Source organism: Muscardinus avellanarius, assembly GCF_963383645.1.
Source record: "Muscardinus avellanarius genome assembly, chromosome: 6".
Lineage (NCBI taxonomy): Eukaryota > Metazoa > Chordata > Mammalia > Rodentia > Gliridae > Muscardinus > Muscardinus avellanarius.
In genome coordinates, this window is record NC_137791.1 from 25,278,910 (window position 1) to 25,302,948 (window position 24,039).

The 24,039-nt window shown below is 42.1% G+C and overlaps 1 protein-coding gene across 4 annotated transcripts in view; it reads left to right on the forward strand.

Annotated features, from left to right (window-relative positions):
• TMEM131L (transmembrane 131 like) overlaps positions 1 to 24,039 on the forward strand; it is a gene marked incomplete at both ends in the record, with an annotated part of 190,820 nt that overhangs the window by 123,247 nt on the left and 43,534 nt on the right. For 2 of the 4 annotated variants that reach the window (XM_080697376.1, XM_080697378.1), the window contains 13 exons: positions 3,901 to 3,978; positions 4,158 to 4,311; positions 5,929 to 5,987; positions 6,303 to 6,411; positions 8,757 to 8,853; positions 9,299 to 9,452; positions 10,428 to 10,598; positions 12,090 to 12,159; positions 13,288 to 13,405; positions 15,760 to 15,901; positions 17,534 to 17,643; positions 19,485 to 19,557; positions 22,950 to 23,077. In XM_080697376.1, the coding sequence (XP_080553502.1) occupies positions 3,901 to 3,978; positions 4,158 to 4,311; positions 5,929 to 5,987; positions 6,303 to 6,411; positions 8,757 to 8,853; positions 9,299 to 9,452; positions 10,428 to 10,598; positions 12,090 to 12,159; positions 13,288 to 13,405; positions 15,760 to 15,901; positions 17,534 to 17,643; positions 19,485 to 19,557; positions 22,950 to 23,077 (1,463 nt within the window). The remainder of the gene's footprint in view (positions 1 to 3,900; positions 3,979 to 4,157; positions 4,312 to 5,928; positions 5,988 to 6,302; positions 6,412 to 8,756; positions 8,854 to 9,298; positions 9,453 to 10,427; positions 10,599 to 12,089; positions 12,160 to 13,287; positions 13,406 to 15,759; positions 15,902 to 17,533; positions 17,644 to 19,484; positions 19,558 to 22,949; positions 23,078 to 24,039) is intronic. The other 2 variants (XM_080697377.1, XM_080697379.1) reach the window with 1 other exon arrangement.

Genomic DNA, 24,039 nt, shown 5'->3' on the forward strand with positions numbered 1-24,039 from the left:
GCGCTGGCTTAAAAAAAAAAAAAAAAAAAATATATATATATATATATATATATATATATATTTTGTGGTACTGGGGTGGAACCCAGGAGCTTTCTACCTCTGGGCTATACTCCCAGACCTTTTTTTTTTTTTAAATTTTATTTGGAAATAGGGTCTCACTAAGTTGCTGAGAGCCTCAGTAAGTGAGGCTGGCTTCAAACCTGTGCGATCCTCCTGTCTTAGCCTCCCAAGTGTAGGGATTACAAGCATGCGCCACCACGTCCGGCTCAAAATAAAAATATAAAAATAGGTCTGGGAGTGTAGCCTAGAGGTAGGAAGGTTTCCAGGAACCCTAGTACCCCCCCCCCAAAAAAAAAAAAAAAAAAAAACTTAATTATTGCTGGGTGTGGTGGCACATGCTTGTAATCCCAGTACTTGGGAGGCTGAGACAGGAGGATCGCACAGCTTTGAAGCCAGCCTCAGCTACTTAGGCTCTCAGCAATTTAGTGAGACCCTGTTTCCAAATAAAATATAAAGTAGGTGTAGGAATGTAGCCTGGAGGTAGAAAGCCTCTGGGTCCCATCCCCAGTACTACAAAAAAAAAAAAAAAAGAAATCACTTATAAATGTGTATTTTGAAGGTGAGCTTGATGTGATTTTTTTCCCCCTTTAAACAGCAAATATTGCTGGGCGTGGTGGCGCACGCTTGTAATCCCAGCATTCAGGAGGCTGAGACCTGGAGAATTGCAGTTCGCGGACAGCCTCAGCTACTTAGTGAGGCCCTCTGCAACTCAGTGAGACCAGGTTTCAAAATAAAGAATAAAATGTAGGGCAGGGGATGTAGCTCGGAGGTCAAATGCCCCTGGGTTCCATCCTCAAACCCGCAAAAAAAAACAAAACAAAACAAAAAAAAAACCCAGCAAATATTTTATATCAGAACTACTCTCCAAACGTCAGGACGGTTTTGGTATATTGTTTTATAGGTATTGTTTATTGTTTTCAGTTTCTTGCTGAATCCCATAGTCTCTGTGACCAAGTGGTGGCTTCTGTTCATTCACCAGCTGAGCATCGAGTGCCTTTTGAGTGATAGACTCTGTGATAAAAGCATCAGACTGTGGGGACCTCCGCCAGGCCCCCACGGCACAGGGACGGTGTTGCGAAGGTCATGCAGAGGGCTGGGGATGGGAGGGGGCAGGTGTCCAGCTGTGGTGTGTGAGAGGGATGAATCAGATAGCAGGGGGTGGGGTGGGCAGGGTGGGAAGTGGGTCAGAGGTTATAGAGCAGAAAGTGTGGAGGGAGCCCGGAATGTAACGAGGAGGCGGAGACTAGTCAGTGTTTGGGTCTTGTGACCAGACTAGATTGAGAATTGCCCTGTGAGGAGTGGAGGGGAGAGGAGGGGGTGGGCAGGGGCTGAGCACATGGAGGAAGTTTCTGTACCATAAACCAGAAGAGTTCAGTGTGGGTAGTTTAGTTGTTTTGATGTTGCAGACTTATCTGTGTTGTAGGTGCTCAGCACTCGTAGCATGAAGGCAACCCTAAGTAGTACCGAAAGGGACGGGCACAGCTGTGTTCCAATAAAACTTTATTTACAAAACCAGGCAGTGCAATGGAGTTAACCTGTGGGTCTAGACTGCAAAACTGATCTTCACCCAATTAAGAATGAAGATGCTTAAATGGGCTTACAGGCTACCGAGGAGGCATTAAGGCGGTATAATGGAGGCAGGTGCAGTTGAAGAGTAACAGTGCTGGGGTGAGGGCTGTGGCCAGGTTGGCATGCTTGGAGTATGTAAGCGTTCAGGTAGACGTCCACTCACTGATTGGACTGTGTAGAGCTCTGGGATGGAGAAGGAAAGGAGGGGGTCCTCAGCCTGTCAGTGAGCTCTACAGGGAGAGCGGAGGAAAGAGACTGTGTTCAGAGCCACTCCAGCGCCTGACGGTCAGAGGAGGAGCCAAGAAGAGGGCGAGAAAGAGGGCCAGGTGGTTGTTGATGTTAAATGGGAGAAGGATGAGCAGATGGAGAGGTTCCTCTTGGATCTGGCTCTGCACAAATTATTCATAACTATGGCTAAAGCAATTTCAGAAAGTCGTGGGCTTTTGCTGTTTATGTCTTTGCTGGAGGGATTTTGTGATTTGTGCACAGACAATTTAAATCAAGTTTTTTAAGATTTTAGGTTTACTTTATATATACATTATGTATATATGTATGTACGTATGTATGTATGGGTGTATGATGGTACTGGTGGTACTCGAGAGCTAGAGATTAAACAGAGGGTCATTCTAAGTCCAAGCTACCCTCCTAGCCTTTCTTACTTTTGGAGCAGGGTCTCACTAGGTTCCTGAGTTTTGCTACATTGCTAAGGCTGTTCTTGAACCTGCAATCCTCCTGTCTCAGCCTCACAAGTACTGGGATTACAGGCGTGTTGTCATCACACCTGTCTCAAATGATAGTATTCTGCTTAAGAACATTAGCAGGTGCTAGCAGCAGTCTCTGAGTAAAAGAGCCTCTGACTATTGTTTGGCCTCATTTATAGGTTTAAACTACCTTTAATAGTTTTACTGCATTTGAAAATGTAATATACATTGTCCTTTTTTTCCCTGTACCTTAACTGCCTGAAGTGGCACCCCCGCCCCCACAGTTCTGGAGATTGAACCCAGGGACTCACAAAGGCTAGGCATTCATTCTACTGCTGAGCTGTACCCTCATCCCCTTAAATATTATTTTTCTTTTATATGCAGTTGAGTAAATCTTATAAATCTGTCAGAGTAAGTGTGAGTGTGATTCTGCTTCGTGCTGCGTCTTCCTGGAGTTAAGAGATGCTCACACATGGTGTAAATCAGCCTAGGTGGGGAATACCTTCTCTCACTGAGCTTCCCCTGTGCTCTCACAGTCGTACCCAGGCTGAATGTGTACCTTTATATAATCACCGTGCCAGACACAGCAGCCTTTAGGAGAGAAGTCTTATGGCTCAGAGGCCGTACCAGGTCTTCTCTGTGTTCACGTGTCTGCCCTTGTTTGGAGTTTTCATTTCCTTTCCATCAAGATATGTCAAGATCATTTCGTATGGCTAAGATCTCTGAACTTGACAAAGTTCTACAATCTCTTCATAAGCTTTGTCTCTTCCTTCCGTATATAACCAGAGCTGGACGTGGTGGCATGTACCTGTAAGCCCAGGACTTGGGAGGCAGGCACAGGAGGATCGCAGGCTCCAAGCCAGTCTTGGCAATATGCAGTGAGAACCTGTTTCTAAAACGAAAAATAGGGCTGTGGGGTCTAGCTCAGAGCTAGAATGCTCCTGAATTCAATCACCAGATTAAAAACAAAAAACAAAAAACAAAAAAAAGGTAGCCAGTTGAGTTTTGGATGTCTTTTATGGTTTTTTTGAGCAAGCTTCTAAAGTCATTGTACTGACGGAAGGCACATGTAGAAATAATTGGCTCTTCCTGGGTAAAGCTACTTAAAATAAAAGTAGACTCCAACCTCTAACCCATTTTGTCCCATTGTCCCAGGTATGGGACAGTAAGCAAAAGAGAATCATTAAAGTAACTTCAAAATAATTATTATTTCCAGAATTGAAAACTTGGGATTTCATGGGTTAAACAAAGCGGTCAGCACACATTGGAAACACTAAGCACAGCGTTCTGTGTACGTTTACGTTTAGAGCACACTCACTTGCATACTGCCATACTGGGAATTTTCACGTTGTCCAAGGAGAACTTGGGACTTCCTTTAGGACGTAAGCTCATGACAGCACAACTTTCTCTCTTTTGCTCACTCTTGTATTTGCCAGAAAACAGAATAATGCCCACTATTTAGTAGATCTTAGATTTTTGTTGAACGAATGAAGATTCTGAATGAATTGTTTATTATTCATGCGAGTGTCTTCTTTTAAAGTTCTTTCCCCTTTTTTCTTCTTCTTTTCAGGCAGAAACCACTAATACTAGCCTCTTGCAGGTGCAGCTGGAATGCAGTTTACATAATAAAGTGTGTCAACAATTAAAGGTAAAATAGAATATTTAGTATTTCCTCTCTTCCTTCCTGCTTCTTTGCTTAAAAATGGAAAGCAAAACAGTATGTTTTGTTCTTAGAAATAAACGTCCTGCTAAGTACTTTTTCAGAATTTGAAACCATGAAGTTCAGACACTTTGAGCTTTTTCTCTCTCCCCTCCCTCCAATCGCAGAGTTGTTATCTGGAATCTGATGATGCTTTGCACTTACAAATGAACCTAATCGTAACAGTGGGAAATTCCTCCAAAGAATTTGAAGAAAACACACAAGATTTGTTGGATCATCTCTCTATCGTATATGTAGCTACAGATAAATCTGAAACTTCAGGTAAGGTGATATCTCTAAAAATTTACAGCATATGCTGGGAGGTAGCTCAGTGGTAGAGTCCATGCTTGGCATGCATTAGAATCTTTTTTGATGAACCTGTATCGTCATTTACTGGCTTCACTCATAGGTTGCATCATAGCAAACCAAGACAAAGAGCCTTTGTTTTAATTAAGAGATTGGCATAGTTATGATTCTCAGTCCGCAGCTACTAATGAGGCTGTATCATTTTGGGGAAGGTTAAGTGGCCATTGCAAACTACTCTGAGTCTCCTTGGGAATCATTTTTCTTGGTATGTCGCAGTTAAACAAATTATATGAGCCAGGCATGGTGGCGCACACTTGTAATTCCAGCATTCAGGAGGCTGAGACCAGAGGATTGGGGTTCATGGACAGCCTCAGCTACTTAGTGAGGCCCTCCGCAACTCAATGAGACCCTGTTTCAAAAATAAAAAGACAAAATAAAAAATTAGGGCTGGGAATGTAGCTTGGAGGTAGAATGCCCCTGGGTTCCAGCCCCAGCCCCACCCCCCAAAAAAATAAATATATATATATATATATACACACACACACACACACATATATATTTAAGCATTAACAGTCTAAACTAAATATTCAGAAGTGTTTGAAGTATTCCGTCTCTTATTTGAGTTTTGCTGAACTGGAGCTCGCTTGACAAATTGTGCTATTTTGTATTTTTAATAGTTGGAGAGCTAGTTGTTCCTGGATGTCTGTCAAGTTAGAATAGAATTCTAATGTTCAGTTCTATGAATGTTATCTTTGGAAATACGTGTCCTACTTCCTAGAAAAAATGTTCATTGGTTGTGCTTTCTAAGAACTTCTGTAGGAGATGCATATTGTATGACCCATGAAATTAACAATGTAGGATTGATTCACTATCATCCTTTGATTATGATGACTGTTCTGGCATGTGAGTGTTTATATATATTCATATTCAAAGAAAGACGTGATATTATTGGTATATAACAGCATAGTTTTAAATTAACAGTCTTTTTTTGTTTTGTTACGGTACTGGGGCTGAACCTGGAGTCTCATGCATGCTAAGCGCATGCTGTCCCACTGAGCTGCACCCCCAGCCCTGTTTTATCAGTGAAGCATCCTTTACCTTTTAGTCCTCAGATTGGCCGTACTAGTGATGGCCAGGTGGGACATTGATGTGGAGAAGACCTTTTTCCATGGGAAACATTTTTTATGGTAAAGCCTAAAAGGAAGCCTTTGTTCTGAAATGCTAGAGCTTAATTCTTTCCAAACATGTCCATCTAAATAAACATGAGGTTGTCCCATCCACAGGAGAACTTAGCTTCATTTGAAGCTGTCTAGTTGATTATTCTCACTAGAAGAGCACAGTGTAAACCCCTCTTGGCACATCTTCATTTAGAGAAAATATGGTTTTAGGCCAGTTTTTCCTAAGGATTTTTTTCTACATGACTGAAAAGAAAAGAAATGGCTCCCAGTTTTGATTTTAGTGTTGAAAAACTAAGTTAACCTTTTTTCTTTTTCTTTTTTTGAAGACAAGTTTAGTGTCATCATTCATTGGACTTAGTTGTGGAATTGAGGTGGCTTTTTGTTTTAATATCACTGCTCTGATTCTTTTGGACAGATAATTCGGCAGTAAATATGTACATACTGCATTCAGGAAACAGCCTTATATGGATACAGGTAACTTTAACTACTTACATAATGTAGGGTGTGAAGTCATACGTGTGCTTTGAGATGCAGAGTACGAGGGTTTGGGGAACAGATGGAGAAGCAGTGAGATGTACTCTCTTTTGCTTTCCTTGAAACTCAGCCTTCCTCGCTCGACCCTGTCTGCATGAAGGGTGTCAGTGCCCCTTCCCTGATGTTGCACACGCATCTGTGGACCATTTGCTAGATAGATACGCTGTCTGTGCTGTTTAATTTTAACAGAGTGGCTCAACAGGCAAAACCTCTCCTGTCTGAGTTTAATAATGCATGCTTTTGTTGTCGTTACAGGACGTCCATCACTTCTCACAGAGAGATGCCCTGTCTCTGCAGTTTGAACCAGTACTACTACCTTCTTCTACAACAAACTTTACAAAGATTGCCTCGTTTACTTGCAAAGGTACGTATTTAAAAAACACCGGAGATTGACCTTTTCTTTTGTTGCCTGGCAGTCGTGCTGCGCAGAGTCTTGCAACCACAGATGAGGCATGGTTTATCAAAGGTGAATGGGGTTGGTCTCCATCAATCACAGCCTTAATGTTTCTAAGAGGCGATATGATGTAAAAACTCTCTGTGGTGGCCCCTGCCTCCTGCCACACCTAGAGAATTGTGTTTAGAGCTCACCTGTTTTGTTGGAAGTGCTGCTTCTGCAGGTAGTACGGTTGCACTGTCCTCGTTGGGCTTCCATGTGTAGAGTGTGCAGCGGAACACCTGCTGAGTATAAGCTCAGTCCAAGCTTCAGATTCACATGGGTTTGACACAGAGGTAAACATGCCCAGCCTCAATCATATTTAAAGAAGTATAATTTAAAGCAACAGATAATATATAATTTGCCGGGCGTGGTGGCGCACGCTTGTAATCCCTGCACTTGGGAGGCAGAGACAGGAGGATCACGCAGGTTTGAAGCCAGCCGTGCGCGCTGGCTTAGGAGACCCGTTTCCAAATAAAAATGTAAAAATAAGTCTGGGAGTGTAGCCCGGAGGTAGAAGGGCTTCCAGGAACCCCAGTACCACCCCCCCCCAAAAAAAATATATATATATATATATATAATTTATAACTTAGATAAAGATTGAGAAGTTTGTTAATATTCTATGTTGGTAACAAAGAAAACATGTTTGTTTATGTTTAAATTTTAACTGAAATATAAATTAATACAGGCTGTGTGTTAGAGAGAAAATTGGTAATGTCTGAAAATTTTAAATGCACATAAATGCTCAAATTTTATTTTATTTTATTTTATTTTTTGGTACTGGGGATGGAACCCAAGGGCTTTCTACCTCTGAGCTACACTCACAGACATATTTTATTTGGAAACAGTGTCTCACCATGTTACTGAGAGCCTCCCTGGTGACCTTCTTGTCTCAGCCTCCCAAGTACTAGGATTACAAGCTTGTGCCACCATGCTTGGCTTAAAAGCTCAATTTTTGATTTTAGCTCTAGGACTGTATCCTACAGATATACTCATATGTATACCTAAGCAGGCATGATGCAGTCCCAGCTCCTTGGGAGATTTGAGGCAGGAGGATCCTTTGAGCTCAGGAGTTTGAGATTATATCCTGGGCAACATAGTAGGGATCTATCTCTGTAACAACAACAACAACAACAACAAAACAAAAATAACAAAAACTACCATAGAACTGCGTGTTGTTTGTGACAGTAGAACTGCCTTAGAATTCGCCAATAAAGTGACTGTTAAATTGAGCTCTTCTACAGGGGGTATATTTTGGAACTATTAAAAGGATCCATGGACATGCAGTGCAGGTGGTGTGTAGACACTGAGTTTTTTAAAAGGGTGCCTACTTAGGGTATATGCTTAGGACACCTGGGAGGATGTTCAAGAAAGTGCTAGTAGTTGTTTCTTTTAAGATAATTGGGATACTGAGTGAAAGGTACACTTTAGCTTCATCTATTTTGTTAGCATTTAAGTATTTTGGAACCATGCATAGAGTTTTAATTTTTTTTAAGAGTTATTAGCATGAGAGTTGAGAATTTAACACCACTGATTTAATGTTACGACCTAGATTAAGGAAAGCCTCAACAGAAGCATGCTTTCCATCAGCAGTGCTTTGCAGAGCAGTCCGCTGTTGGTGGGGAAGCTCCCGCTTGCGGTGTAGAGGGGATTCCTTTCTTGCCCGCCGGGCTCTCAGCTCCAGCCAGGGAGCTTCTCTTTTCACTCTGTCATCTCTCAGACCTCAGGACTCTCCTCTTACTTATGGCGAAGACAGATCTTTGTAAAGAAAATCCGTAAAGTATTGATTGTTCTTTTTCCTCAAAAGAAGAAATTAAAGGTTGGTCTAGAAAGGGGGAGCCAAGGGATGTAGCTACCATATTTAACTGTTAAATGAAAATAAAGAAGAGAGGACTATTTGAGAATGTACATTACCGTACTTGATTCTCTATTTTAAAGGAGGCAGAAAAGTGAATTTAAACTCAGAAGCTGGGCGTGGTGGTGTATGCTTGTAATCCCAGTACTTGGGAGGCTGAGACTGAAGGATCGTGGTTTGTGGACAGCCTCAGCTACTTAGTGAGGCTCTCTGCAACGTAGTGAGACGCTGTATCAAAATAAAGAATAAAAAATTGGGCTGGGGGTATAGCTTGGAGGTTGAATGCCCCTGGGTTCAATCATCAGTACCAAAAAAAAAAAAAAATTAAAAAAGAAATAAGACCTTTATCTTACTTTTATTCAGGTTTAGTGAAAGAAAAGAAAGATACTTATGCTTCCCATTTGTTTCTTTATACCAAAAGCAGCTGCATCATGTGATAGCGGAATTACAGATGATGTGAAGAAAACACAAAGCACCCCAGCAGTAGCAGCGTGCCTCTCCTCTGCGGTGGTCCAGGGGTACGTCTTCTGCTTCCCTCAGTTGTAACTGCTGTGACTTGTACCATTCTTTCTGGACGTCTCTCCTTTTGCCTTAGCACTGCTAGCAAGCAGTGAAGGTTTACTAGCAGAATAGGGAAGAGAAAGCTAAATAATTCAGTTCATCAAATGGCTCCAGGCCAGGCAGCCAGGTGTGTGTAAATGCACAGCAGATGTTCCCTGAGCAGGACTTGGGCTCTGCCTTTTTGTCCTGGTGGCCTCTGTGAGCTGCCCTGGTCATGGCGTGGACCCTTCCTCCTGGCCTTCAGTCGTTCCACGTGTGAGACAACAGGTTGAGGGGGGTGATCTCTGTGGTTGTTTCCAACATCTGTAAACATCTTGTGGCTCCCCTTCTTGCACTGGGGCTCCTTAGGTGCCGAGGGCAGTCCAGCACTCGGATGGCAGCGTGCCTGTCTCCTGTTCACAGGTACTTCAGAGTGGACTCTGCTGCAGCTCAGTTTCACTTGGAGAGTCACCAGGAGACATCAGGAGAGTGGGCGGTGTGGTACCTCAACCATTTTGACCACAGTATTGTGGTAAAGGATGTGTTTGTTTCCAAGGAGACCAAGCACATTTTAAAGGTAAATATGGGTTTTCCTCCTAGCTTTGCTTAAAGTCAAATGCTATGAAATTAATATCTGTAAAATTTAATTTTGATTTTTTTTGGTTGGACTGGAGATTGAACTCAGGGGAATTCTACCTCCAAGCTATAACTCCAGCCCTATTTTTATTCTTTATTTTGAAACATCTCACTGGTTGTGGAAGGTCTCACTAAGTAGTTGAGGCTGACCATGAACCTATGATCTTCCTGTCTCAACTTCCCAAGTATTTGGATTACAGGCGTGCTGCCATGCCCGGCTTAATTTTGATTTTTTTATTTTAATTCGCGGTACTGGGGATGGAACCCAGGGGCATTCTACCTCCAAGGTACACCCCCCAGCCCTATTTTCTATTCTTTATTTTAAAACAGCGTCTCACTGAGTTGCAAATGGCCTCACTAAGTAGTAGATGAGGCTGCCCGCAAACTGCAATCCTTCTATCTCAACCTCACAAATTCTGGGATTACAAGCGTGCACCACCACGCCTGGGTATTTTGATGTATTTTTAAAGCAAATATTTTTCTTTTAACATTTTCAGAATTACTTTTAGGATATTTCTCTGTCTCTCTCTCTTTCTTAACCTATAGATCCAGGAGTTCAAAACAACCAACATTGTAATAATATTTTCTCTTACCATTACTCAAAAATGTTATCTGATTTGCATCCAAAATTAATTTTGCAGTAAAAAAATAAGGCTGGCTTGTGATAAAACAGTCGCTTTTTGCAAAGTGCCATTTATAACAACTTTAAGATTATTTTTGTGAAATTTAAAATAGTGGAATATTAAGCAATATTTAAGACCTATCAAGTGTACAAGATATTTCAGCTCTTCATCTGAAACTAAATGAGTAAAATTATACTTTCTAAAGTAGAAAAGAACTTGAACATCAGATTTTATGATTCTAATCATAATTAGTAGTAAGAAAAGTAATCTCTCTTGCTTTTTTTTCTTTTTAGATTGTGAATTTCACTGGCCCTTTATTTCTACCTCCAGGCTGTTGGAATATATTTTCTTTGAACCTTGCCGTTAAAGACATGGCCATAAATCTATTCACCAATGTATTTTTGACTACAAACATAGGTGCCATTTTTACAATACCTCTACAGATTTTCTCAGCACCAACCAAGGTATTGTTTACCACACGCTCTGTGTGTTATAATTTTCTTAATAATTACTGTTTCTTTTTACTTTCTTAAACTGTTTGGGTTTTACTAACAGGGCGAATGCGTTCATGTTCTTTAAGGCTGTCTAAGAAATTGAAGGATATTGCCAGGCTAATCTGGTGATAAATTTGTTCAGACATAGAAACCTTTATTTGGAAAGGGTCTGGTTTTTTTTTTTTTTTTTTTTTTTGTGAGGTAATTCTGAGATTAAAGGAGAACAAATAGTTAAACAGTGTCATTTACATTCTCCCCTTTATGTGTGCCTGTGGTGCTGGGAATGAAACCCATGCCTCACACAGGCTAGAGAAGTGCTCTCCCACGAGCTCTATCCCAATTCTTATTTCCTAAAAGTTTTGGAGCAAGGAACATATATGCTTGCTATAGGATATGCTTGACTTATTAAAGCATTCATAGTTAGTTGAGCTTTTAATGCATACTTGCAATGACTTCAAATTGCACTGTGAATGTTTTAGTTAGACCTCTTTTAAATGGCTTTCAGTTGCTTGTAATCCTTGAATTTCCTTAGTGGGCCAAGTTTAAAGCATGAAAACGGTTCACAAGAGATACTTTCTAAAATCTGGGAAAACTGCGCTTAATTTAAATTAGGTTAAACATGTCTCATTTTTTTCCTTAATGTTTGTTTCTTTTCGTTTAGTTATTATTGCTTCCTTTTGATCCGAGCTATTCTGTATAACACTAGACTCTGATTTTTCACTATGAGACATTCATGCAACCATCTTTATGATTTTTCTCACTTTTTAGTGTTGATGTTTCATAGCTAGAAGTGCCTCTTGGGGGAAGGTAGGGCAAATCAAAATTTCAGCAAAAATGCAAGGCAATCAAACTCCCATAAAAGTGGAAGTCTAATTCGATTTATCCATATTCTGAGCTGGGGAGGTTTCTTAAAATGTTTCTTTTTCTAATCAAGAGATGCACATAAGAAGAGTGGCCTGGGAGGAGGGAACAGGAGGCAGGTTTGAGGTGTGTGTGGAAGTAAAAGTTTGTATTCTCCAGACCTGTAGGTAACGGGGCATTATTAAATGTGTCCTGAGTATCTCCGTGTTATTAGAGATTGACATATGGTTTCTCAGAGGATGAGAGTACAGTTGAAAAACAAACGAACCAGGAAAACAAAACTGACTGAGAATGTTCAGAGACTAATTTCATCTTCACCTCATGTGGCAGCTTGGTGTTTGTGGGCCCCACAGTTGTCATTATGGGGAACGATGATTGTGCAGGGCCCCGGGAGCGGCTCTTCTGTGCGAGGCAGCTCTGACTTCTCTAAACAGATTCAAGGAGAAAGGAAGCTGGAGCATCGCATCCTAGTTGTTTGGCTTCTGGTTAAAAGGGAGCTTACTGCGGCGGAGGCCCGCGTCTGCTTCGTATTTTAGTGCATTAGGATTTTTATGTCGAGTCTTGTGTTTTAAGTTATTCATATATTACTTTTCAATCTAGGAAGGGAGTCTGGGTTTTGAAGTGATAGCACATTGTGGCATGCATTATTTCATGGGAAAATCCAAAGCAGGTAAGTATTTTGCCCTTAGGCTTCTGTAGAACTCCAGCGTGGGGGGCGTGGGAAGCAGTGGGGAACTAGCATTTGTAGACGGGATGATCAACTCTGCTGACAATGGCATCGTGGTCTGCTCTTAGCATGATGACTGAGAGAACAACTCAGAATTATTATCTCCAGACATAGCCGGGGTATTTGTGTTCAATGCCCTCATATTCGTGAGTAGCTTTGCTTTTGTGAGGGATTTAAAAAAATAATATTGTTTGATCATCATAACAGCTTTATCACCAGGAAAGGCTGGAAATTTCTGATTATTTTATAAAAGAACCAACTGGAAGTTAGTGCAAGTAATTTAGAATTGCATCGCTGTAAGGAGATAAACATCTTGTAGTTGCTAAGAGGGGTGTGAGATTGGCAGCCGTAGTGTTGATTGGAAGCTGTTCCTAGTTTTATTTTTTAAATTTTTGTATTAAGATATTTAATCGAAGGGCAGTTTTAAAGGACCAATATTTCTTTTCGGAGATTCCTGCCTTTTCTCCTTGACCAACCCTGCTTAGCACAGAGAAGACAGAACAGTTATGCAGAGAGAGTGAGGCAAACCAGAGACATCTTGCAGTGACTTCAGATTGCACTGTGCACGTTTCAGTTAGACCTCCTTTAAGGGGCTCTCAGTTGCTTTAGTCCTTGTAAACAATAGACCAGTTTACAAATGTGCGCCTGCGTAGAGCCAGCCCTGCGCGGGTCGCCGGTCCTCTCTCTGCATCCTGGTATCTCCTGAAAGACTCAGGTGGTGGTGAGCACTTACACGGAAGCAGTTTTACATTTTAGATTGAAAGCTGTTAAAAATGTGACAGGCGTAACTGTGACTTGCTTCAGGCTGCATTCATGAGCCATGTGTCTTTTATGTTAATGCCTTTGCATAATTCTATTTAGTTTTGTTTTTTACATGTTTGTTTAATTTGATATATCATTTGCCATTGAGTCGGGTGGGGGGCTTTAAGGCAGAAGAAAGAGGCAGCATTTTATTCCTTCTGCGGCCCTTTCAGTTTGAAAAATTTTAACAGGCAGTCCTTGGAATTATTTACTAACTGCAGTATACTTTCTGATTGTACATCTAAATATGGAATCTGGTATAACTTATAGAAAATTCTATCTGGGATGGGAGCCTTTCTCTGGATCGGTCTACCTGGGATGTGGATTCTGAACTTGCAAACCACTTGTATGAAAGATGGAAGAAATATAAAAATGGAGATGTCTGCAGGTATGTCTTCCTCCTTCTTCTCTTCTGTTGTTCAACAGTGGGAAAAATTATTGCATAGTACTTTTCTGAAATTGCACTCCTTAATTTTTTTTTTTTTTTGGGTGGTACTAGGGGTGGAACCCAGGGGCTTTCTACTTCTGGGCTATACTCCCAGACTTATTTTATTTGGAAACAGGGCCTCACTAAGTTACTGAGAGCCTCACTAAGTAGCTGAGGCTGGCTTCGAACCTGTGTGATCCTCCTGTCTCAGCCTCCCAAGCGCGGGGATTACAACGTGCGCCACCATGCCTGGCTATTCCTTAATTTTTAATGATCGATGATATTTCTCTCTACTCTTTACTTAGACAAATGTTAAGACTCAGGAAAGTAGAAAGGGTAGTGCAGTGGGCACTCAAGTAGTCCTCAGCTAGATTCTGTTCACCAGGTATTCACATTCTACCTTCTTTTTTTGTGTTTGGTACTAGGATTTGAGCCCAAAGCTTCTACCTTTGAGCTATTTGAGCTGCGCTCCTATCCCTTTTTATATTTTGAATTTTAAAACAGGGTCTTGCTGAACCGCCGAGGGTCTCACTTAGTTGCCGATGCTGGTCTCCAATCTGTGATCCATCTGTCTCAGCCTCTGAAGTGTTGAGATTATAGGTTTGCACCACCACATCTGGCTGTTCTTTATTCCTTTCTCTTTTTCTTTCTTTCTCTCTCTCTCTCTTTCTTTCTTTCTTTTCCTATGAGTACACACATTTTCACCTCATTCAAAAGTATCACTCAGGACTTTATTGGGAAATAAATACTTTCTTAGAAAATTGTTTCCTTCCTCCAAGGAGGATATTCTTCTTAATGTATATTATCATTGTCTGCTCCACAAACTCAACTTTGACACAGTGTTACCTGATGTGCAGTCCCTATTAAAATGTCCCCAGTTGCAGCAGCAGTATTTATTACAGCTGGTTTTTCCTTTCTGTTAGTCCAGGCCTTTCAGGGACCATGCATCGCGCTTGGTTGTCTTACTTCTATAGTCTTTAGACTAGTGCGCACCGCCCAGTCTTCACTTTTCATCACGTTGATAATTTTTTAGGAACCGTGGCTTCCCCTGGTTTGTTCCTCAGGTTCATACTCAGGCTCAGCGTTTTCAGTGAGTCCTAGTTACCTGTCTGACCTGTGTCCTCCCTGTCGGGAGGCACGTGGCGTCGGCTTATTAGCATTGCTGAGCGGGATCCTTGGGTTTAGGTGGTCTGTGGCAGGAGCCTTTCTCTCTTTGTGATTAGTAAGCTGTGCTGTGATCATTTGATACACAAATTTGCTCACTCTGTGGCTTGAGCATTCATGAAAAATCCTTGCCTGACCCAGCTGTTAGATTGATGGATCCAAAATGGCGACATTTCTAAGTATTTTGTTCATTCTGTGTGTATTAGCATACTGTTTTTAAAAAGCTTCTTATTTTTGAGTGTCACTACATGTGTCTTTAGAGTGTTGTGCTCTATTACTGTCATTATTTATTTATTTATTTGTTTATTTGTTTTTTTGTGGTACTGGGGATGAAACCCAGAGGCCTTTACCCCTAGACCTATTTTCTATTTTATTTGGAAACAGGGTCTTACTAAGTTGCTGAGAGCCTCACTAAGTAGCTGAGGCTGGCCTTGAAACTGTGCGACCCTCCTGTCTCAGCCTCCCAAGTACTGGGATTACAAGTGTGCACCACTACGCCCGGTGTCATTATTATTTTTGATGATAAATCATCTCAGATTTGGCATGGGAGCCCTTCACAGTGCTTGTGTATCTCTGTGTGTGTGTCTGTGTTTTACTGGGGTTTGAACTCAGGGGTGTTCTACCTCTGAGCTACATTCCCAGCCCTATTTTGTTTTTTATTTTTAAACAGGGTCTCGCTAACTTGCTGAGACTGACTGGGAAACTACAGTCTTTCTGTCTCAGTCTTCCAATGACTGGGATTATAAGTGTGCGCCACTACACTGGCTTTCTCTTTGCCATTTTGCCACCATTCTTGGAGCACTTCCTTGCTTTCCATTAAAATGTAGTGGTCTAGGGTCTCTTCACACACACACACACACACACACACACACACACACACACACACACACACACACACACACGGATTTTTTTATTTTGGGTGCTAGACACAGAACCCAGGGCCGCACTTGTTAAGCACACAGTCTGCCGCTCAGCTGTGCACCCAGCCTGCCAGCGTCAGCCTTACACCATCTTTTCTTCAGGTCTAGCATAAGCCATTTCTCCCCAAATGGCTCTTGTTCCTTTTAGTGGGCATGGTATTTAGTGATTTCCCCTTTTTGTAATGTCAGAATTATTCTCCATAGTAATTTCTCTCCTTATCACTTATATAGGAGGAATGTTCTAGGAATGATGCGTTTTGCCCACTCGAAGAAGTCCAGGGAGCCCGAAACCTTTGCTTCCTTCTTGCCCCGCCTGGTTGCGGAGCCCGGCTTCGTGTTGAACTTCAGCGCGACCGCTCTCAGGAAGAGTGTGGTGAGGATCAGGTTTCTTTTCATCTCTTTTTCACTGACACCGGAGTATTTCCACCTGGAGCTTTTCTTTCAGAACCAAACCTTATTCCAACTCCCAGGCCTGTCATTAAATGGGCACTTTGAGTAGGGTGGTGTCAAAAATGAGGGGAAAAGTGCCGCTGAGACTGAAAACCCTTGAATGAATAGACTTTGAGTTGAGTATGAACTTCTACGTAAAATATATGACTTGAGAAAGTATTAGCCGGACGCGGAGGCGCACGCTTGTAATCCCAGTACTTGGGAGGCTGAAACAGGAGGATTGCCGTTTGCGGACAGCCTCAACTACTTGGTGATGCCCTCTGCAACTTAGTGAGAGCCTGTTTCAAAGTAAAGAATAAAATAATAGGGCTGGAAGTATAGCTTGGAGGTAAAAGGCCCCTGGGTTCTATCCCCAGTACTGCAAAGAAAGAAAATAAAAGTACTAACTATTGACATAGAAAACAATGTAGTTTCGTAATAAGGAGCTCAGAGGCAGGACCGTGGTGCAGTCTGCCTGTCTGCTTTCTATCCTCAGTGGGTTAGCTTCCTTCCCATGTGTGCGTCTCCCGTCTACGCAGGGTGGCAGGAAGAAGTGTGAGGGACAGAGGTGCCACTGACACACTTCAGCTCTGTCTCATGAGAACTGGATCAGTGTGGTCTTCCGTGTACTCCTTAGCAGGTGTTCTTTGAACACTGAGGGATCACATGCTATGCCTGTTTGTTATTTTTTTCTTTTAGTATTTTGTTTTGAAGTCATCCCTACTTAGAGAAAAGTTTTAAGAATAGTTCCAAGAAGTCCTAGTGACCCTTCCCCAGGATCCATCATTGTGTAAAGTTTGCCACACTGCTATCATGTCTTCTTTCTTTTAACGCCTGCATTCTTTTGGGAGCCATGTGACAGGATCAGAAATTAGGCCCCTTTCTAGTGCATTAAGAACAAGGGCGTTTTCTTACATAACCAGAGTATACTGATCAAAATCCTAAAATGAAATATTAATCATAATGCTGTTATCTAATTTAGTTTCTGTATTCAGGTTTTTCTCGTGAGCTCACTATCATTCTTTAGGTTGATTACAAATTTTTTGTGTACATGTCATTGGAGATTGAGCCCGGGGTGGGGGAATCTACCTCTGAGTTATACTAAGACCTATTTATTTTTTTATTTTGAAACAGGGTCTTGCTAAGTCACTGTGTACTGGCCTTGAACCTGCAGTCCTCCTGCCTCAGCCTCCCAAGTGCTATAATTCAGGCATGCACCACCATGCCCAGCTTGGTGATGGGTTTACCCCCCTTGCTCAGGATGCAGCCAGCATCTTAAGGCATTTCTTTAATCTTTTTGAATATTCCCCAGCCTGTTTTTTGCCTTCCATGACATAGCCTGTTGCGTGTGCCTGCTTGGGATTGAACCTGTGCTAAGCACCTGCTCTACCACAGAGCTATACCCAGCCACATGGATGGGTTTTGAAGTGCTTGGTTTCTGAAGCACTCTACTTTCTGAGCTGTCCCTTGATTGGAGCTGTGATAGTTGCTTGAGATTCAGGTGGGGCTCTGTGCAGGAATAGCTCGGGGGATGCTACATCCTTTGCTGTACTAATCCTCCTCTGCTCACCTTCAGGTGAAATACTTCATGGTGAGGAACCCGTCTTCTCTGCCAGTCTCCTTACAGCTCCTGCCTCTCTCCTTGTACCCGAAGCCTGAAGCCACAGCGCGCCTTCTGCACAGATGGTAGGAAGGCCCTCTGCTGGACAGTTTGGGAAACAGTCAGGACTGGTATCAGTACAAGTCCTGTCTTTGTTTCCCCCAGACTGCTCTTGTTGCTATACACAATATTTGTGTGTATGTGTGTGTGTGTGGGGGGGGGGGTAGTACTGGGGATGGAACCCAGGGGCATTCTACCTCTGAGCTAAACTCTGAGCCCTATTTTTATTCTTTATTTTGAAACAAGATCTCACTGAGTTGCAGCAGTCCTCACTAAGTAACTGAGGCTGGCGGCGACCTTGTGATCCTCCTGTCTCAGCCTCCCAAGTACTAGGATTACAAGTGAGCAACCATCATGCCCGGCTGGCTGTACACAGCATTAACTCATTGGCCGGTGTGCCTGGGGAGCCCACCCCTGGTGCCTGTGGTCTAATGGAAGCACCTGGCTGGGGGGGAGGCATCACATGGCAGGTTTAGTGTCTGAATTCAACAGAACACTCTTTTTTTGATTTAGGAAATTTTATCATACTTTTTCACATATTCTTCTTCTTCTTCTTCTTCTTCTTCTTCTTCTTCTTCTTCTTCTTCTTCTTCTTCTTTTTTTTTTTTTGGTGGTACTGGGGTTCCTGGAAGCCCTTCTACTCTGGGCTACACTCCCAGACCATATCTATTTTATATATTTTTTATTTGGAAACAGGGTCTCTTAAGCCAGCGCAGCTGGCTTTGAACCTGCGCGATCCTCCTGTCTCCGCCTCCCAAGCAGCGCAGGAATTACAAGCCTGCGCCACTACGCCCAGCTTTCACATATACTACTAAAGTTGAATATCTGAATCATGATGATCTTTGGGCAACACAAGAAAAGAATTTAAAGTCAGGTGCGGTGGTGCATGCCCGTAATGCCAGCTATTTAGGAAGTTGGAGCCATGGGATTGTGAGTTCAAGGCCAGCCTCGGCAGCTTAGCAAAACCCTGATTCAAAATAAAGTGAAAAGGCCGGGCGTGGTGGCGCACGCTTGTAATCCCCGCGCTTGGGAGGCAGAGACAGGAGGATCGCGCAGGTTCGAAGCCAGCCGCGCGCGCTGGTTTAGGAGACCCTGTTTCCAAATAAAAATGTAAAAATAGGTCTGGGAGTGTAGCCCGGAGGTAGAAGGGCTTCCAGGAACCCCAGTACCACCAAAAAAAAAAAAAAAAAAAAAAAAAAAAAAAAAAAAAGTGAAAGGGCTGAGGGTATAGATAGTGGTAGAGTGCCCAGCATATGTAGGCCCCAGGTTCGATTTCTAGGCCCCCCCCCAAAAAAAAAAAAAAGAATTTAGTGTTTTTGAATATTCTAATCTGGATATTTTGGACTAGGTGACTGCGGTGGAGGAAGGGCTGTCTTGATGTTGAATGGTCAGCGGCGTCCCCGGTTTTACCCCAACCGAAGGCGTTGATGTAACTTCTTCAGCCACAACAACCAAAAATGTCTTCAGACATTGCTAGATGTCTAGATGTGTCTAGGGGATAAGATTGCCTTTGGTTGAGAGTTGCCTTCCTTTTGGGTTCCTCAGCTATGAATCACTTGGGGAAAAATTAATTGCTTCATATTTAAAGATTTGGTCACTGTATGTTTCTTTACTGCCCAAAGAGTGTGCTGAAGTTAGTCCCTGAATATTTACTTAGCACTTAGAATATGCCAGGTATGGATGGGTGTGGATGGAGCTGGGCCCAGGGAAGTGACAAGGTGGGATGAGGTGTTTGTGTGCATGCACATGGAGAAACATGGGCTCTTCTATATGCAAATAAACATGTGCACACATATGTATTGTTTATTCTTTATGTAGCAGATCTGAGTGTGATTTTAAACATTTGTGTTTTCTTTTTCCTTTGTAGGTTTGGCACCGATATGCAGATGATTAATTTCACAACTGGTGAATTCCAGGTCACCAAAGCTTGTCCTTACCGGGTAGGATGTCATCTTGAAGTAGAGAAGAATGCTGGGAAACCAGCCGCAGAAGCCTCCTGCTCTGTTCAGAGCGTCTTTATGTCCTGAGTTTGGTTCTTTCATTTCTGTTCTCTAAGCATGAAGGGCGTGAAGCAGGTTTTTCCAGTTAGCTAGTGCAGCGGGAGTCAGATTCAAGTTAACCTATAAATCACTTTAATTTGATGATTTAGATTCATGCGGATGAAAAAATAACAGCTAAATAAGAGCAATGTAGAAAGCCATAATCTTGAGACCTCAGAATGTATTATCTTTTAGGATTCTTTTTCCCTCCCCGGATTTTTTTTTTTAGGGTGAGATAAGGTAAAAACAAATGCTTGTAAAAAAATCTTCTTTTATTAAACCATATTCATGTTTTTTTTTTTTTTTGGCAAATTACCTAATTTCTGTCATACTCATCTCATTTATTTATTTATTTTAATTTTTTTGTGGTACTGGGGATTGAACCCAGGGACATTCTGCTTTTGAGCCACATCCCCAGTCCTTTTTTTTTTTAATATTTTATTTTGAAACAGGGTCCCATTAAGTTGCTGAGGGCCTCGCTAAGTTGCTGAGGCTGGCCTTGAACCTGCTATCCTCCTGTCTCAGGCGTGTGCCACCACACTTGGCTCCAGAGTCATCATACCTATAAAGAAAAGTTTTTCTACAAATTCTTGAGCCTCTGAGCAATCATGAGGTCTTGCTTAGATTTAAGATTGGAGTGAAAATGTTACATGGTTTGCCTGGGGACTCAGCCAGCTAATTTCTTGGTTTTTACTCAGTAATTAATTGTACAGCTAAGTGTTGGCCTCACGCAGATTGAGATCCAGCGGAGGAACACCTGTTAAAAAGAATACACATGTACACACACACATGTGAATGCACTGGGGTTTTTTTTTTTTTCTTTTCCCACCCTTATCCTTCCCCAAATACGCTGTTGCTTAGGCTTACCCGGTCTGACTGGAGGGAAACCACAGATAACCTTGAACTAGGAGGTCAAACAGAAGGAGTACAGCAAGTTTTTAAGGGGAGTGTCAACAGACGTGCGCAGAAGTATACACGTTACCAGCAAACTTTCTTTTCTCGTAAGTGGTCTGGGTGGTACTGGCAGGATTGGAGCCTGTAGGAGGTGTGGTCTTGTTCTTCCTTAGAAGCCCTCTCGATTCCTCCCATTCTCTCTACCAGGCAGGGCCCAGCATTCTAGAGAGAATGAGCCCCAAATATTTAGGTATTTTGTCATATTGCTATTAAATCATATATATAGTTTGAAGTTGAAAAAATGCCATTTTCTTTTATATCTGAAAATTCAGATTTGAACAAATAGTGCAGCTCATTTGGAAGAAGTTTGTAGAAGTAAAGGATGTTTCCCCAAGAATATTAGAATTTGTGATATGGGCAAATTTTTTTTAACCATTTTTAACTTACTGCATAGACAAACGGAATAGTGTGAGTACCTTGGAGACATTCAAAATTTACCTCAAAGGTATTGTCAAAACTGGTAGAAAGGACTCGTGCACTTTAATTGTGTTGGTTTGTGTTTAAATATATGGTTACTGTGATTAACAGTATGTGGGAAGCTGGGCGTGGTGGCGCACGCTTGTAATCCCCGCACTTGGGAGGCTGAGACAGGAGGATCACACAGGTTCGAAGCCAGCCTCAGCTACTTAGTGAGGCTCTCAGCAACTTAGTGAGACCCTGTTTCCAAATAAAGTATAAAAATAGGTCTGGGAGGATGGCCTGGAGGTAGAAAAGCCTCTGGGTTCCACCCCCAGTACCACACACACACACACACACACAAAACCCAAAACAAACAAACAAACAAAAAAACCAGTATGTGGAACTGGACATGGATGGTTTTGGAATCCTGCTTTTTCTTTTCTTTACTTATGAGAGCATCCTTGGGCAATCTTTCTAAGCTTCATCTTTGTCACTCATGGTAATATTTGAAGATTTTCAGTAAGGTTATAAAATGGATGGCTTGATATTTATATCTCCTAGGTAATCTAGTACCTGGCATATAAGAACTATTTAAATTGTGCTATTATTATTATTATAGATTGAATGCCACGAGTCAGCAATGTTTTTGTTAAGAGCTTATGTTCTGTGTATAAAGCAGGGTTTTCTCCTAGTGAAAATGGATCAAATACCATGAGTGTTTATTCTTTCAGATAGTGTGGGAAATGATAGCAACGTTTAAAGGATAAAACAATTTAAAAAATGAAAACACAGAGCCAGGCATGTTGGTGCATGCTTCTAATCCCCGTACTTGGGAGGCTGAGACGGGAGGATCTGGGTTCGTGGCCAGCCTCAGCTACTTAGGCCTTGTTTCAAAATAAAGAATAAAAAATAGGGTGGGAGGTGTAGCTTGGAAGTAAAATACCCCTGGGTTCAGTCCTCAGCAACACACACACACACACACACACACACACACACACACACACACAGAGGAAAGAGAAATACTACTGTGCAGTGTTATGTGAACATAGCTTCAAACAATAATTATTTTTTGCTGGGCATGGTGGCACATGCCTATATAATCCAAGTACATGGGAGGCTAAGACAGGAAGATTGCAGGTTTGAGGCCAGCCTCAGCAACCAAGCAAGATGCTGTTTCAAAGCATAAAAGAAAAAAGGGGCTTTATAAGCAAAGGTAGAACGTCCCTGGGTTCAGTCCCTAGTTCCACATACATAATATATATTGAGAAGGAGTTATAAAAAGCTCTGTAAAGAAAAATGAATCTTGGATATTAAAATTTATAACATGAGGTTTTTTTTCTTCAGAGAATGAAATCTTAGAATAAAGAAAGATATGAATAAAAGATCTTTCTCTTGACTAGGGAGACTATAAAAAAGATGGTTTCTATATAAACTTAAATTCAGTATTAGAGAAATCTCAGGATTGTGCAGCAGTTGGTGGGTGGTCTTGTCAGGCGGTTGCAGTCAAGACTTTGTAGTTTGTTTTCTGATTGATGTTTTACATTGAACACATCTTCGCGTAGAAGGCTTTTAAGCTCAGCTCCCACCCAAGCCAGGAAGTGAGCCCTGTCTGAGCAAATGCGTCAGGTTGTCCTGCAGCCTCTGCCTGTGTTTGTCAGCTTAGCAGCTGTTGGTGTGAAGTGATCAGGGTAAGTTTAGATAGGTTTATGAGGGTCTGGGGCAGAGCTCAGCATGTGGGATGCCCTGGGCTTCGTGCCCAGCACCACCAAACCAAACAAGCACACAGACCAAAACGGCAGCAAAGATACGTGAGTGAGGATGGTCAGGAGAGCCATTAAAAGAAAACCAGTTGTGTTTGTACTCTGTGATACACTCACTGAAGAGGGCAGCTTGCTTCGTGTGAGAGTAGAGTTGTTTAATTGTACCATTGTGACCTGCAGGGTACGCGTCCAGAGGAACCCAGGTTTGGCACCCTCCGCTTGAATTTGCAGCCTTTGGAAATGAAAAGGGTTGGTGTAGTTTTCACGCCAGCCGACTACGGAAAAGTTACCTCACTTATACTGATCCGGTAGGTGTGCCTTTGCCAGAGTCTGTTCCTTTCTCATTCACTCATCTGTCAAAATCAACCTCCCTCCCTCCCTCTCTTTTGTTGGAATCCAGGGGTATTCTACCTCAGAGTTATACCTCCAGCCTGATTTTTTGTTCTTTATTTTGAAACAGACACTCACTGAGTTGCAGAGGGCCTCACTAAGTATTAGCTGAGGCTGTCCGTGAACCGTGATCATCCCATCTCAGCCTCCCAAATGCTGGGATTACAAGTGTGCTCCACCACGGCCGGCTCACAAATGTAGTTTTTAATGAATGACATTTTAGTTATTTTTTAAAGTTTTTTTTAGTATCAGGTAGCTGGTAAAATTTTTCTTAGGAGAGTGTGTGTGTGTGTGTGTGTGTGTGTGTGTGTGTTGCTAGGGATTGAACCCAGGAGCATTCTACCTCTGAGCTAGGTTCCTAGCCTGTTTTGTTTTATTTAGTTTTGAAACAGGATCTTGTTAGGTTTCTGAGAGCCTCACTAAGTTCCTGAGGCTGGTCTCAAATCTGTGTCTCAGCCTCCCAAGTACCAGGTTTATAGGCATGTGCTGCCATGCCCTGCCAGGAATTCTTTTAGTATGTAAGAGCTTGTTCAGCTGGGCGTGGTAGCAACTCCTAGTATTCTGTCTCAGCCTGGGAAACTGAGATAGGAAGATTGCAGCTTCGAGGCCGGCTTCAGAAACTGGTGAGGCTGTCAGCAACCTAGTAAGAGACCTTTTCAAGATAAAAAATAAAATAGGGCTGGGGGTGTAGCTTGGAGATAGAATACCCCTGGCTTAATCCTTAGACACACACGCACGCACGCACGCACACACACACACACACACACACACACACACACACGTTCTGCAAGTGAACGCTTACTAAAAAGAAAATGTGCTAAAATAAACTTAAGACCATTTGTTCTCTTAAGCATTTAACTTCCTAGTGTCCTGTGACTTA